General features: G+C 35.8%; 4 protein-coding genes across 6 annotated transcripts; all 4 read left to right on the forward strand.

The window, feature by feature from the left end:
• Window positions 1–136: 136 nt before the first annotated feature.
• AT1G63206 (Cystatin/monellin superfamily protein) lies at window positions 137–1542 on the forward strand (the record flags this gene model as incomplete). 2 transcript variants are annotated; one of them, NM_001334073.1, is made up of 6 exons in its annotated part: window positions 137–160; window positions 242–402; window positions 502–663; window positions 752–947; window positions 1121–1154; window positions 1252–1542. In NM_001334073.1, the coding sequence occupies 6 exons, from the start codon at window positions 139–141 to the stop codon at window positions 1259–1261; spliced, it is 585 nt and encodes a 194-aa protein (NP_001322644.1). In that variant the 3' UTR covers window positions 1262–1542. The 2 variants fall into 2 exon arrangements, with proteins under 2 accessions (NP_001322644.1, NP_001117542.1); NM_001124070.1 differs by lacking the exon at window positions 137–160 and having other exon boundaries at window positions 253–402.
• A 2756-nt stretch (window positions 1543–4298) lies between these two features.
• On the forward strand, window positions 4299–7965 carry AT1G63210 (Transcription elongation factor Spt6; the record flags this gene model as incomplete). The annotated part of the gene is made up of 2 exons (NM_105000.1): window positions 4299–7574; window positions 7648–7965. 2 exons carry the CDS (start codon window positions 4299–4301, stop codon window positions 7963–7965), a joined length of 3594 nt encoding a protein of 1197 aa, NP_176510.1.
• A 1457-nt stretch (window positions 7966–9422) lies between these two features.
• Window positions 9423–11141, forward strand: AT1G63220 (Calcium-dependent lipid-binding (CaLB domain) family protein). 2 transcript variants are annotated; one of them, NM_105001.4, is made up of 5 exons: window positions 9423–9694; window positions 10189–10254; window positions 10365–10491; window positions 10577–10691; window positions 10787–11141. In NM_105001.4, the coding sequence occupies exons 1-5, from the start codon at window positions 9628–9630 to the stop codon at window positions 10853–10855; spliced, it is 444 nt and encodes a 147-aa protein (NP_176511.1). In that variant the 5' UTR covers window positions 9423–9627; the 3' UTR covers window positions 10856–11141. The 2 variants fall into 2 exon arrangements, with proteins under 2 accessions (NP_176511.1, NP_001077765.1); NM_001084296.1 differs by having other exon boundaries at window positions 9530–9694; window positions 10231–10254; window positions 10787–11063.
• A 29-nt stretch (window positions 11142–11170) lies between these two features.
• Window positions 11171–12983, forward strand: AT1G63230 (Tetratricopeptide repeat (TPR)-like superfamily protein). The gene is made up of 2 exons (NM_105002.3): window positions 11171–12702; window positions 12789–12983. Exons 1-2 carry the CDS (start codon window positions 11755–11757, stop codon window positions 12810–12812), a joined length of 972 nt encoding a protein of 323 aa, NP_176512.2. The 5' UTR covers window positions 11171–11754; the 3' UTR covers window positions 12813–12983.
• Window positions 12984–15225: the final 2242 nt, after the last annotated feature.

Below are 15225 nucleotides of genomic sequence, written 5' to 3' on the forward strand. Positions count from 1 at the left end.
ATTCTGCAGTAAACTTTTTCATTGGCCAAATTTTCTTTAACTAAATATTAAATAATGTTTTTAATATAGAAAATATAAAAACAAAACTAGAAATTAGGGTTCTTCAACACAAGGCAAGAACTTGATCCGTGAGGAGCGATGGGGGAGGTTCATATAGACGGTGCGAATCCAATTTTGCTTTAGGGTTTGGTGTATATAGTCAATTTTGTGTATAGCCCTGACTCGGATAAGCTTGTCTCAGGTAGGTCTCCAATGCCGGGACGTGTGTATCTGTGTTACGAGGTTGGTTCGTTTCCTGTGAATTTGATTCCTCCGCATATACGATGGGACGAGAAGAAAGAGCCTATGTACACGAGACATGAAGAGTGTGTTATGATGAGAAGACAAGTGAAGAAGAGCAAGGTTCTTCTTCTCCTTGTTGTTCTTGTTCTTGTTCTTTTTCAATTCATCACTTCATTTTTGATGTTGATTTTTGTCGATTCTCTGTGTTATATAATTTAGGGTTTTGACATCGATTTCACACAGTTTCGCTCTGTGTTCAATTACCGCCCTGTTGATTTAGACGATTTAGACTATAAAGAGTATTCTTTGGCAACAGAAACCACTACGGAGTTACTCAAGAGGCTGTCTCAAAACTCCCTTAAGAACTACAATTCAGAATTGGTCTGCTTTCAAATTCTCTTTGTTGTTGTTTTGATCAATTTTAGTTTTACCTGCTGATGAAATTGTTTTTTTTTTGTTGTGAAAACAGTTTACAGAATATGAATTTCTCAAGGTTGTCAAAGCCAATACTTACATGTGTACTGGGCCTGGTAGAATGTATTTCATAACCTTTGAGGTTAGAGATCCTTACGATAACCTGCTAAAGCTCTTTCAAACTAGGGTCCGCCATGATTATGATGTTACGGATGACTACATATTATGCAGACCAAAGCCCTATCAGAAAGGTATTATTGTTGTTCTCTTCTTTCTACATGACGAATGTAATCCTTCTATTAGGCCACATTTTTGTTTATGAATCAGCAATTACGGTGTGCATTTGTATAATTCTTTCTCTTTTGGATCATCCTCTGCATATATGACTCTCTTTTGTAACGGTAAAATTTGATTGTTTTGTCAGTCAAATGCGTTGGATCTTCCAAGACACATAAAAGGTAAACCCGTCGTTTACTTTTGATTCATCTCTTCCTTTATGTTAATATACTCTCGAATCTCTTTTAATCTGTTCTCTTATGTTCATGATTTTTGCAGCTTGGCATAGGACCTTATGCGATATCCAATGTGGTTTTCTTGGTGAGCAGTGAGCTAAATTAGTGTTCATAGTTTATGGTAGAATTGTTCACTTATACTAGAGTACATGTGGCGCTCTAAGATATCATGTCTTGGGATACATTCGGACTAAGCTTCACCGATGTTCACCTATACTAATCCGCAAAAGTAATTGTTTCCGTATAATATATAGCCAGCTTTTGGATTGATCATAGATTTGTAGCAAAATCCTGTTTTTGTTTCTTATATTCTAGAATGATTTTGAAATTGGTTATTATTCTATGTTTCTTTAACTATGGTCTCTGGAGTGCGTTGGAGACATGAGGGATGTCAAAACTAGAAATTAACTAAGGGTCAATTAAATATCGATGCCAAAAGAAAAAGAAAAAAAAAACTTTACAAAGGAGTATTTCACCTTTCTATTTATTTACTACAATATATTATGAAGAGTTTTAAGGAATTCAAAGAGTGATTCATAGGTATGAACAAGTGGTAGATAAAAGATGATGTCATAATCTTAGATATCTTTTGGATATAATCATAGTTTAACAATTAGACAAGAGAAATTCAACTTCCATAAGAGGTCTTCTTCAACAATATAATTAACATGTGCTCACTATTTGTTTCGGATAAATAATGCATTTAAATTTTCATACAGAATTTTCCAAATATATTTAATTTATAATGGTCTACGGTAGATGATTTCCGATGTTTTTTTTTTTTTTTAAATTGACAACGTCTGATTCCAATTCACGAAAAACGCATTGCACCAAAAAAAAAAATTCTCCAAATTATCAAGGCATTAATTGGTTAGAGAACATAAAACAGAAAATTGATTGATGTCCAAGATGATAGGTATTTAGGTGATTACTAATTGTAATCTGGCATTCTTGATGAAGACAACACGTTTTGCATTTTTTTTCTGATAAAAAGTCTTCAAATTAAAATGCCAGGTTACAAGACCACAACCTTTTGGTTGGATTGGGTCATGTGGTTTAGAGAGCGAAGAGATTAGTGTTACAGCTAATCGAGAAACTGAATAACAACATAAGGATGAGAAGATGAAGTAAAGAGGGGGAGTGCATGTGCATTCTAAATTACTAGAAAACACTAATTGAGTAATTGTAATGACCACGGGTCCACGGCCTTCTCGACCACCAACACGTTTTGCATTCTTGAATGACCGTGCTTTCAAAATTTGCGTGTACGTAGCATGTGAACATAGAGGGTTACAAACTTGCATCACTTTTTAAAAAATCATCATGTGATAGCATAAGATGACAAAAGAGAAACGATGTAACAAACAATATTGTTTTTGGTTATCCAGTGGAGATGATTATACTAATATATTCTGCAGAATCACTCTATTTTTGGACACCTTTTAGCCAATATTAGAACAATATCTATTGGAACCCACCCAACGACACGTCTTCACGAATTTCTCAACAAAAAAAAATACTTATACCAAAAGCTAATTTTGTTGAGTGTGATTTTCAAAAGTAAAATGGTTGAAAATTCAAGACACTTCTTTTCATGAATTAATAATGCATATACAAACTCCATGTGATTTCAGTCCGTTTGGTTTTTCCATTTTTTTCTCATTTTTCGTAAATAGAAATAACCTCTAAGTATTCTATCGTGTAAGAAAATAATTTAAGTCTAGAGAAACACCTAACCTTTAAATTAAAAATCATTAATTTTATAGAATAATTTCTTTTTTTTGGCAACGTTAAGCGCCTTAATAACTAGGCTTAAATTAAATCCTTTTTTCAAAAGATGTGATATAAGAAATTATCAATAGTAATTTGGTTTGGTGTTGGGGGAGTGAGTGCCCGTTGTAGTTTTGATCAGTCTGGCGTTTGCTTCCGGTTTGGTGCTGTTTGTGCTAGAGTTTCTAATTGGTTCGTGCTTCTAGTGATCTAGCAGTCTCTTCTAAACACTTGTCTTTGGCTCAAACTCGGTTTCTATTGATTCAAGTGATCGTCGGTCTGGTTTGCTTCTTTACTTTTTTCAGTTCTTAGGATTCATTATCCCATCCTCCGTTGTTTGCTTGATCTTTTTTTTTTTTTTTTTTTTTTTGTTTTGCAATTCTTAATTGTTATGGTTTTTTGTGCTATGAATTTTATTAAGTGTTTTCGGTAGATTCTGCTTTAGTTTTCGAGAATTTCTTTGTTTTTTATAGGTTTAATATTTTAAAAATATATTTCACCTATATATTTTATCATTAGTTTATATAATGAAAAAATTAGTGGAAAAAAGAATTATCAATATAAATTTGTATGAATATGAAAAATAAATCTCTTAATGAATCGAAAAAAATACCAAATATATTAATTAAATATCAGCTAAAAAAAGAGTTTCATAAATATTTTTAAAAATAAGAAATGCTTCAAAACTTCAATTAGTAGCCTCTTAATGCTGGTGTGAACCCTAGAAGTACGAAAAGCCTTTTTCTTTGTTTCTCTTCGCAAAATTCAGAATCAAATAGAGACTAGTTTTACGATCACAGAGTTTCTAGGGTTGATCTCCATCTTCATCGATTTCGTATAGCTAAATATTCTAACCTAGTCATGAATAGGATCGACGAAGGTACATAAAAAGCTCTGCTTTCAAAAGCCCTAAATTCTCTGTTATTATTATTTTTCTAACGATTCGACTCTGTTTTTGAGACAGAGCCCCAGATTCATGAAGATCCAGTGGAGAACCGTGAGGAAGATGATGAAGACGAAGATGATCAGTATGAGTTTGACGATGGGTTTTTAGTGAATGGTTCTGATGATGGAGAAGAAGAAGAAGAACAGAGACATTGTAGTGAGAAAAAGAGTAGAAGTCGAAGGAAGAAAGACGAATCCTTTACTCTTCACGAAGATGATTATCTACTTCTTAAAGATAACAACGACACTTTCCAAAGAAACAAGTATAAACGTTTGAAGAAATCTTCAGAGGAAGAGGATAAGATCAATAATGATGATGATGATGATGATTTGAGTCACTTCATTGTAGATGAAGATGATCATGGTGCTCAAGGAATGAGGAGGAAGAAAATGAAATATAAGCAAGGAACTGATTCGAACGCTTTACGATACGCTAATGATGTATTTGGTGATCCTGAAGAATTGTTGAAACTTCGGAAAAAGGATTTGAAGTATAACGAAAAGATCGAAAGAAAGTTAGAAGATGAGTTTGAACCAATGGTTCTCTCTGAGAAGTATATGACGGAGAAAGATGATGAAATTAGGAAGCTTGATGTTCCTGAGAGAATGCAGATATTTGAAGAAGCCATTGGAATTGTTTCCCTAGATGACATGAGCATTCAAGAAGAGAGCAACTGGATTTATGCTCGATTGCTTCAAGAACAAGGGCAGGGTTGTTTGATTAATAAGGATGACATTGTGAAGTTTTTAGAGATGTTTCATGTGCAGAAGTTAGAGATACCGTTTATAGCTATGTATCGGAAGGAGCAGTGTCGGAGTTTATTGGACAGTTCTGATGATGATCATGATGGTAGTGATTTCAATCTTGACAAGAAGCTTGAGACCAAGTGGCATAAAGTCTTGTGGATGATTCAAGATTTGGATAGAAAGTGGGTTCTTCTGCGGAAAAGGAAAACCGCGTTGTTTGGTTACTATACCAAACGTTTTGAAGAAGAAACCTGCATGTCTGATCTGAATAAGAGTCTTTTTGAATCTGTTATTAAGTCTCTTCAAGCGGCGGAGACAGAGAGAGAAGTTGATGATGTAGACTCAAAGTTCAACTTGCATTTTCCTCATTGTGAGATCGATGAAGGACAGTACAAGAGGCCGAATAGGAAATCGCAATATAGCATCTGCAGCAAATTTGGGATTAAGGAATTTGCAAACAAGTTTGGTTATAGCGCTGAGCAATTGGGACTAGCGTTGTCTCTTGAGAAAGTTTTTGTTGATGAGCTTGAAGATGCAAAGAAAACACCAGAGGAGATGGCATTGAACTATGAGTGTGCAATGTTTGGAGATTCTCAAGCTGTTCTTAAAGGTGCAAGGCATATGGCTGCGGTTGAGATAAGCTGCGAGCCATCGATTAGAAAGTATGTTCGTGGAATTTTTATGGAGAATGCAGTAGTCTCAACGAGTCCAACACCAGATGGGAATGTGGTTATAGATTCCTTCCATCGGTTTTCTGCGGTTAAGTGGTTAAGCGAGAAGCCATTGAGAAAGTTTGATGGTGTACAATGGCTTCTCATTCAGAAAGCAGAAGAGGAGAAGCTTCTTCAAGTAACTTTCAAGCTGCCTGAGAATCAGATGAATAGGATAATTAGTGAATGCAGTGAACACTATCTAAGTGTTGGTGTTAGTAAGTATGCTCAACTCTGGAACGAGCAGAGGAAATTGATACTGGAGGATGCGGTTCATGGTTTTGTTTTGCCGTCAATGGAGAAAGAAGCAAGATCCTTGCTAACTAGCAGAGCGAAGACTCAGTTGCTTTCAGAGTATGGACAGGTTTTATGGAACAAAGTGTCTTCAGGGCCATATCGAAGGAATAATAATACCTCGGAGGAGGAAGCTGCACCGAGGGTCCTAGCTTGTTGTTGGGGACCTGGAAATCCAGAAACTACATTTGTGATGCTTGATTCATCAGGAGAGCTGGTTGATGTGCTTTACTCAGGTTCCATTGGATTGCGGTCTCGGGATGTAAATGACCAGAAACGTAAAAAAATGGATCAAGATCGTTTTCTAAAGTTTATAAGAGACCATCAACCAGATGTTTTGGCTTTAGCAGCTGTTAATTTGAGTTGTGTACGCCTGAAGGATGAGATTTATGAGGCTATATTCCAAATGGTGGAAGAGCTGCCGTTGAATTATGTAGATGATAGGATTTATGATTTTCCATTGGTTTATGCGGATGAATCTCTTCCTAGGCTATACGAAAATTCTAGAATCTCAAGTGAACAACTACCTCAACAAGCAGGAATTGTGAAACGCGCAGTTTCTCTTGGACGTTATCTCCAGAATCCATTAGCAATGATCTCAACTTTATGCGGTCCAGGTAGAGATATTCTGTCTTGGAAGCTTCATTCTTTTCAAGATTTTCTTGATCCAGATGAGAAGTATGAGATGGTTGAACAAGTTATGGTTGACATAACGAATCAAGTTGGAATCGACATTAATCTGGCTGCGAGCCATGAATGGCTTTTTTCTCCTTTACAGTTTGTTTCAGGTCTTGGTCCTAGGAAAGCTGCATCTTTGCAGAAGTCTCTTGTTAGAGCTGGTTCGATATTTGTCCGCAAGGAACTGATAAATCATGGGATTGGTAAAAAGGTATTCGTAAATGCAGCTGGTTTCTTACGGATTCGTAGGAGCGGGTTGGCTTGTAGTAGCAGCCAATTTATTGATCTGTTGGATGACACTAGAATACATCCCGAATCATACGGTCTTGCGCAAGAATTGGCGAAAGATGTTTATGCTCATGATACTGTAAGAGGTGATGAGGATGATGCAATAGAGATGGCGATAGAGCATGTGAGAGATGAGCCAGCTTCTTTGAGGAAAATCGTTCTTGATGAGTACTTGAGAAGCAAGAACCAAGAGAATAAGAAGGAAACTTATAGTCTGATCATGAGAGAATTAAGCTGTGGATTTCAGGATTGGCGGAGTCTGTTTAAAGAGGTTGATTCAGATGAGGAGTTTTATATGATTTCAGGTGAAACCAAAGAAACTATTGGTGAAGGGAGGATTGTGCAGGCCACTGTTAAGAAAGTGACAAGTGGTAAAGCCAAATGTGTATTAGATTGTGGATTACCTGGGATTCTCTTGAAGGAAGATTACTCAGATGATGGTAGAGATATCGTTGATTTGTCTAACAAACTGTGTGAAGGCGATATCGTTACTTGCAAGGTCAAATCGATTCTAAAGCAAAGGTATCATGTGTTACTTGTCTGCAAAGAAAGCGAAATGAGAAAGCACAGGAATCTCGGGGATGTCGATGATTATTACCACGAGGAGAAACGAAATAGTGTCCTGATAGAGAAAGAGAAAGTTCCTAAAGAAAAGAAGCAGTTTAAGTCTCGGATGATTGTTCATCCTCGGTTTCAGAACATCACTGCCGAGCAAGCAACAGTGTATTTGTCTGATAAGAATATTGGAGAAAGCATTGTTCGTCCAAGCTCACGAGGACTGAATCATTTGACTTTGATGATCAAGATTTCTGATAATGTGTATGCTAACAAGGAGATAATCGAAGGTGAGAAGGAGAACAAAGATATAGTGAGCTTACAACGTATTGGGAAAACACTGAAAATTGGGAATGAAACCTTCGAGGATCTAGATGAGGTTCGTCTTTATATTCTTACAAAATTTCAGTTTTGGTACAAGTGAAAATACTTATGCGTTTTCAATATTTCAGGTAATGGATCGGTATGTTGATCCTTTGGTAACTCATCTTATGACAATGCTAAACCACCGGAAATTTCGGACTGGGACAAAATCGGAAATAGATGATCTTCTTCGGGTTGAGAAGGGTGTGAATCCGAAAATGGTAGTTTACAGTTTTGGTGTTTCTCATGAACATCCAGGGAGCTTTATATTGTCTTACATACGATCCGCAAATCCGCACCACGAGTACATCGGTCTATACCCTAAGGGATTCAAGTTCAGGAAAAGAATGTTTGGGGATCTTGATAAACTGGCTGCTTATTTCAAGAGACATATCGATAATCAATGAACTTGAAGGTACTATTTATCATGTATTCATGAATTTTTCCACTCCTTAGCCCAAAGAATTTCTTAGACTGATTGCTTGCTTTGCAAGAAACCTATATGGGAAATAATAGTTTTGTTTTTGGAACGTTAATTAGGTCTGTTGTTTAGTAGAACTATACAAGTATTCAACTTAAATTTCGTCAAAAGTGTGAAAGATCCCACAAGAAATGTGAAGAGACGAAAGATTTAATTAGTTAGCTTTGTTTATTGCGGACAGAGTGTTGTTTTCAATTCTAACATCTCTGTTTTGTTTCATGGGTTTTTCTTTTCCGTTACTTTTGGGTTAAATGATTGTTTTTAGATTCATTTATGTAACTAATGATGTTCTCTTACTTTTTTTTTTGCAGATTGATTTTAAGGTATGGTTTTTGCTGATGTTTGGTTCAAGCACAAGAGCTACTTTAGTATAGTTAACTTTATATCAGTGACTTTTATGTTGACAATTCAATTACGCCATGAGTCAATTTACTTTTTCCTACTCTCTTGTGTTTGTTTATCTTTTCCTTACGTGATCAATTTTTAGAAATTAGTACTGTTTAGGTTCCCAAATTACTGTACAGTAATCATATTCAGAAAGAAGGTTGTTTGTCCAAAAGAACTAGAGTAAAACGTAGTATATCATTGTTATAAAGAAGATGTAAAAAAGTTTTAACAAAAAAAAGCCTAATCGGTGGAACAAGAAAAGTGATCAAATTAAGATTTGTAGCTAGATTTAAATGACTTCAATGTAAACTTTAACTAGAGTCAAGAAAAGAAAAATATATTGAAAAACTATTCAATTTAGATTATTTTTTTGTTGCCTTTTAGCATATGTACATATACACATAATTTATTTCTCAGAATATAATATTTATTAATTTCAATTGCCAATTTTTCATCCATTTATTCTTACTATAATTAATCAATCTAAATTTATGAATATTAAGAATTGTAACAATTTAAAAAAAAAAATTGACCAAATTTGTAAAGTTTTATGTTTTAACATTTACTATTTTTCATTGCAATATATGAAAATATATGTAACGGCCTATCTAAGAGATCCTGTCATTAAGATTTGATTTGGTGGTATATCAAAATCATTGTGCTTTTCCTTATGAATAATCTATAAAAAGTATAAAATCATAGGATTGATTTTTGTTCATTAGTATTTTTTTTTCTATGTTTTTATTCAATACTAGTATTCATCATTCATAAAAAAAAAACATAAAACAGTGCTAGAAGCCTAGAAGAGGAAAAAAATCTTAATAAATCAAATTTTATTAATAGATTAATTTGTAAGTCTCATTAGGAAAGATATAACATCTGTAGGACTGTAACAATATCATAATTTTTTGAAATTATCAAGTTTGACACAAAGTTTTGAAATTATTAAAATCATCTAACTAAGTTTTCAACAAAGACCAACTATTTTTCATTACACTAATTAAGGAAAAGAAAGCTGGCACTGAGCGTTAGTTACACGCGCCCACGCGCTACAGCGATGTCCTAAATTCCCCATTATATTCATATTTGTCGTGCTCAAAACGATCGAACAAATCAGACAAAAGCCTCGCATCTCTCTCTCTTGGGATCTGAATCTTCAAATTGAAAACAAAAAGATCACAAGAGAAAAAAACAAAAAAAAATGCCTCATGGAACTCTTGAAGTTGTTCTTGTCAGCGCCAAAGGTCTCGAGGACGCAGATTTTCTGAGTAAGCTTTCGATCATTTTTCCCCCTAATAATCTAACTTTTTTCAGAAATCCTTAGAACCCATTTGAGTTTCGTTGATGGGTATTGTCCAAAATGTGTTGAAAATCTGCGAATGTATATATGTACGTGTTTAAATGTTTTGACTTTTCGGATCAAAGATTTACAATCTGTGAATGTTGTTGACTAGAACGATCTGAGAATTCTGTGTGTGTAACATATGAGAATTCATCTTATGAATCGGATTTTGATTCACAACTGATATTAGTATAGATCTTAAAATATTTTTTAATCGGTTTTATGGAAGTTTGATCATAGATTCACATTCGTTTTATAATGATATAGTCTAATTGATGGTTATGGACGCTTGTTTCTGGATTTGTTTCTTGATTAACAATCAAAAGATAGACGCTTGTTTTATTCTAACATTAGCCTTGTGAATATGTAAAATCGACTTGCATATTCGTTGATTTATTTCGCGGTTTATATATAATATAGATAACATGGATCCTTATGTGCAACTCACTTGTCGGACTCAAGATCAGAAGAGCAACGTTGCAGAAGGTTAGTTTTCAATCCAAGATCAATGGCTTTTATTTTGGTTCTTTTGTTTGTGCAAGAAAAAGATCGGTCTTTGTGCTTTCAAGAGAGTTGAGAAGAGTGAATTCTTGCAGGAATGGGGACAACTCCGGAATGGAATGAGACATTTATCTTCACTGTCTCTGAAGGAACTACAGAGTTAAAAGCGAAAATCTTCGACAAAGATGTCGGTACAGAGGATGATGCGGTTGGTGAAGCAACGTAAGTTCCTCAAACAACATCGTTTTAGATTCCCAATTGATACCTTTAGAACCTAATTGAGGAGTTATGTTATGAAACAATGCAGTATTCCGTTGGAGCCGGTTTTCGTGGAAGGAAGTATTCCACCAACTGCATACAATGTGGTGAAAGATGAAGAGTACAAAGGAGAGATTTGGGTGGCTCTCTCCTTCAAGCCCTCGGTATAAAACATCTTGCATTGTTCTTGATTTTTGGTCTTACAAATGTTTAAGTAGAATCTAAAGAACAATATGTTTATTGTGGTGGTGTTTGTTAGGAAAACCGAAGCAGGGGTATGGACGAGGAGTCCTATGGGGGCTGGAAAAACTCTGAAGCATCATACTAAGAGAAGAAACCATTGTGTGTCACTGTTTGATTTGAGTCTTGGGAACAAAATGTTGAGTTTTCATTTGAAAGCGTATTTTTTGTTCAGATTGTTTTTAATGATTTCATAAACTCGTGAGATTTTTGATTCTTCTTTTCTAGAACTTGTTTTGGTAATGTTTCTCTGTGGTTGTTTTCTGAGTTGGGCGAGAAGAAGTCTACCGGTTGGTAAAGTCAACGAATCGGTTCATCTGAACCGGGAAACGAATCTATCTAATTAAATTAAACCGGTCAATTTGCCAATCCAATTAAACCGGTCATCAAGGGCTCAGTCACTCTCGTTGGCTCCATTGTCAGTCAGAGTTAGTTAGGTTTGTAGATCGAGAAAGAACAAAATCAGGCGAAACTAAAATGTTGGCTAGGGTTTGTAGATCTGAATCATCTTCTGTTGCTGCTTCTGCTAGATTGATCAGCACGAGATGGATTCATCTTCGCGTCGCCGAGAAAGGTACAATGAGAAAGCGACTACCTTCTTTACCAGTCCATTGCAGTGGTCGCAAAGGAGCTTTTGAAGGAGAGAATTTGAAACTGAAAAGTGGATTTCATTATATCAAAAGCTTAGATAATGCGATGAAATGTTCGATGAAATGGTTAGATCTCGTCCCTTCTATCCGGCAATTGATTTCTGTAAACTAATTGGTGTCATCGTGAGAATGGAGCGTCCCGATGTTGCGATTTCTCTCTATCAGAAGATGGAATTGCGGGGATTCCACTTGATATCTACAGCTTCACTATTCTGATGAAATGTTTCTGCAGCTGTCATAAATTGGTTTTCAGCCCAACGTTGTTACGTTTAACACCCTAATCCACGGGTTATGTCTGGAAGGTAGGATTTCTGAGGCCGTAGCTTTCTTTGATTATATGGTTGAAACTGGATGTAGACCCGATGTCGTTACGTTTACCACACTGATGAACGGTCTTTGTTGTGAGGGTCGAGTTCTCCAAGCGCTAGCTCTTGTTGATCGTATGGTAGAAGAAGGTCATCAACCTTACGGAACAATTATAAATGGATTGTGTAAGATGGGTGACACTGAGTCTGCCTTGAATCTGCTTAGTAAGATGGAAGAAACCCACATCAAAGCCCATGTTGTCATCTATAATGCCATCATCGATCGCCTTTGCAAAGACGGACATCATATCCATGCTCAAAACCTTTTCACTGAAATGCATGACAAAGGAATTTTCCCCGATGTTATTACCTACAGCGGTATGATAGACTCTTTTTGTCGCTCTGGTAGATGGACTGATGCGGAGCAATTGCTGCGTGATATGATCGAAAGGCAAATCAATCCTGATGTTGTAACTTTCAGTGCATTGATCAATGCATTAGTCAAAGAAGGAAAGGTCTCCGAGGCTGAAGAAATATACGGTGACATGCTTCGTAGAGGTATATTTCCTACCACAATCACATATAACTCAATGATCGATGGATTTTGCAAGCAGGATCGTCTAAATGATGCGAAGCGCATGTTAGATTCGATGGCTAGCAAGAGCTGCTCTCCGGATGTAGTCACTTTTAGCACCCTCATCAATGGCTATTGTAAGGCTAAAAGGGTTGACAATGGAATGGAGATTTTCTGTGAGATGCATCGAAGAGGAATTGTTGCTAATACAGTTACTTACACTACTTTGATTCATGGGTTTTGTCAAGTGGGTGATCTCGATGCCGCTCAAGACCTTCTCAATGTGATGATCTCTAGTGGTGTGGCTCCAAATTACATCACTTTCCAGAGTATGCTGGCCAGCTTATGCAGTAAGAAGGAATTACGAAAGGCATTTGCAATATTGGAGGATCTGCAGAAGAGTGAGGTATGTCCTCGAATTGTCCAAGCCAAATTTAAGATACAGATTCCAGATTAACCCTCTCTGATTAGCTTAGTGTGTTTGCTTTGCAGGGTCATCATTTGGAGGATGAATGAAATATTGGAAGATTCAATGCCATTTTGCTTCATGCTCGATCGATTTAGATTCTGATGTTCCACAAACACTTGTTAATTTTTTATATGTCGTGTTAATTTATGTTATTGTTGAAATGATACATGTTATGTGATGGTCAATTTACAAAAAGAACTTGTTGGATATGCTTTCTTAATCATTTGTTAAGTTCATCTTTATACTTTGTTTTGATGTCTCTATTGAAGATTGCTTCTGTCTTTCTTTGGGGCTTCTGCTGAGTCAGGTTCGCGTCTATTTGGACACATGTAGACTGGATTGAATGGTTGCAGATTTGGACTATGTATTATAACAATACTGCATGTTACATGACTTTTGTGGACAAGAATCTGAAACAGAGATCCCAAAGAACATGTAAGAATGCGATTGAATGAAGACGTGTGTGCTTAATGAACGGAAGATTCTGTCTTGTGTAGAGTCTTTTAATGGAGCTTAATGAATAGTCATGAAACCTGTAATCATATGAGTGGAGCTATTAATTAGTCTGTTTTGAGTCGTAACCGACTCTGCAATCTGAAACAGAGCATAAAATGAACTTGCTTGGCTTGTTCAATCTACTCTGTTTTCAGATCTTCTGTGTGCGTGAGAGACATATAGCATGATGAGAGAGTACATGTAAGGCGAGCCTCAGGGTTACGGTTCTTCTCTTGTTCTTCTTATTCGTTCTTCTTGTAATCGATGAAGTGTGTAAGATACAATTTTTGAAAACCACATTAGAGGTGTGATTCTGATTAGTGATTTCCAATCTTGTAAAGTGACAGAAAGTGATGGCTTTTTGGTGAAAAATTACTGATATGAAAATCAGTGGTGGAGCAACCATGTAAAAAAGGATGTGAAGTCTGCTGGTTAATGGAAAGCTTAGAATGGAAGACATGAAGTAGCCTGCTCTATATGTCTCATACCATATTACTATTGGTCATTTTTTTCTTTCTTGAGAAGCTTTTTCTGCGTTGAGAATGATGGGGAATTTGGGATGTTAGCAAAGTCAGAAAGGCATCGAAAGTCATGTTGACTGAGGCATCAAAAGCCTGATCAATTTGGTGGAACAAATCAGATTAAGTGGCTGCAGAATGGGGAGAATTATATGTCTTATATTTTTCAAGTACATAAGAAGCCCCAGTGAATTATTACATAGTCTGTGTGTGAATCAAAGTGATTGCAAAGTATGTGTTACCTCAATGAGTGAAGCTAAGTTTGATCCGCTCTTGTATTGGTTTTTATTTTTAATTTTATGATCATATTGAATTTAACAGAATTAAGTTTTTTTTTTTTTTTTTTGGGGCCTGAAATCTATCTAACTATCATATAGAAAATGATGAACCATATAATAGTCGATCACGTCTCTCTGTTTTTGCAACTAAAAAGAGGTAAATTTCATGAAAAATCTTGTGACGATTTGTGTTTCCATGTCAATCTATCTAAGATTTGATTCAACGTGTTTCACGTATGTGTTTTATAATCTAGTAATTATTAGATCTAATTATGTTTTCATTGTTATGATGTCAAAGTTAAATATAATACATGACTAATTAATTATAAGGTTGTAAATACGTAAAAACAACTTGAATCATATTTTTCCTACCTATTTTTTGCTTATGTTTTGCTCGTTTTTGTTCATTTTAAAATAAAATTAATCAAATGTCACATAATTGCAAAATCTTGTGAGTGCAAAATTGTTGAAGAACGAGGTGAGGATTGAAAGCACAAACACTCTTCACAGCGAGAAGGTTAATCCTCTAAAGACCAACAACTTCAACATCTATGTGTTGTGGCCTATCCTCCAGAAATATCCGAAAGTGTTACATGTATAGTAACAATGATTTTTTGAAGCTTAAAGATATCAAAACCCTCAAAATTACCGTTTTGCAGTTCTTTCAAGTTCAATCATCCGTAACTAAACCCACAACTTATTATGAAGAAGGGCATGTCAGTCACACTTGTTGGCCGTGAATCGATTCTCGAAATGGCATGGGACCACCTCATCGATGATGGTGTCGGCATTGTTGGTTTGCACGACATGGGTGGAGTGGAAAGAACTACTCATGTCACCCAAATCAACAACATATTATTAAGGAGCTCTATTCATTAGGATTATGTGTTATGGATTGTCGTCATGCAAGACTCAAACTTGCATAGTATTATATACGACATTGCTGCCAAATTAGGATTATTTGGATCGGTAGAGGAGTGCCGCTCTAGAGAGGAAATAAAGAAATACTCCTGATTTACAATCTTCTGAGGACAATAAGATTTGTTCTATTTCTAAATGACATTTGGACCAAAGTTGATCTAGCGGAGATCGGAGTTCATGTTCCCACCACAGAAAACTAATGCAGATAGCCTTCAACACTTGCTTTTTGGATGTTTGTGGCCGCATGA

Source organism: Arabidopsis thaliana, assembly GCF_000001735.4.
Source record: "Arabidopsis thaliana chromosome 1 sequence".
Classification (NCBI taxonomy): Eukaryota; Viridiplantae; Streptophyta; class Magnoliopsida; order Brassicales; family Brassicaceae; genus Arabidopsis; species Arabidopsis thaliana.

What these genes read in the sequence shown, in the direction of transcription:
- AT1G63220 (NM_105001.4), top strand. Translation starts at nt 9,628, where the DNA reads ATGCCTCATGGAACTCTTGAAGTTGTTCTTGTCAGCGCCAAAGGTCTC. An exon ending in GATGCGGTTGGTGAAGCAAC is followed by an intron (nt 10,492 to 10,576) that starts GTAAGTTCCTCA and finishes GAAACAATGCAG; the next exon opens with TATTCCGTTGGAGCCGGTTT. An exon ending in CTCTCTCCTTCAAGCCCTCG is followed by an intron (nt 10,692 to 10,786) that starts GTATAAAACATC and finishes GGTGTTTGTTAG; the next exon opens with GAAAACCGAAGCAGGGGTAT.
- AT1G63230 (NM_105002.3), top strand. Translation starts at nt 11,755, where the DNA reads ATGGTTGAAACTGGATGTAGACCCGATGTCGTTACGTTTACCACACTG. An exon ending in AGGATCTGCAGAAGAGTGAG is followed by an intron (nt 12,703 to 12,788) that starts GTATGTCCTCGA and finishes TTTGCTTTGCAG; the next exon opens with GGTCATCATTTGGAGGATGA.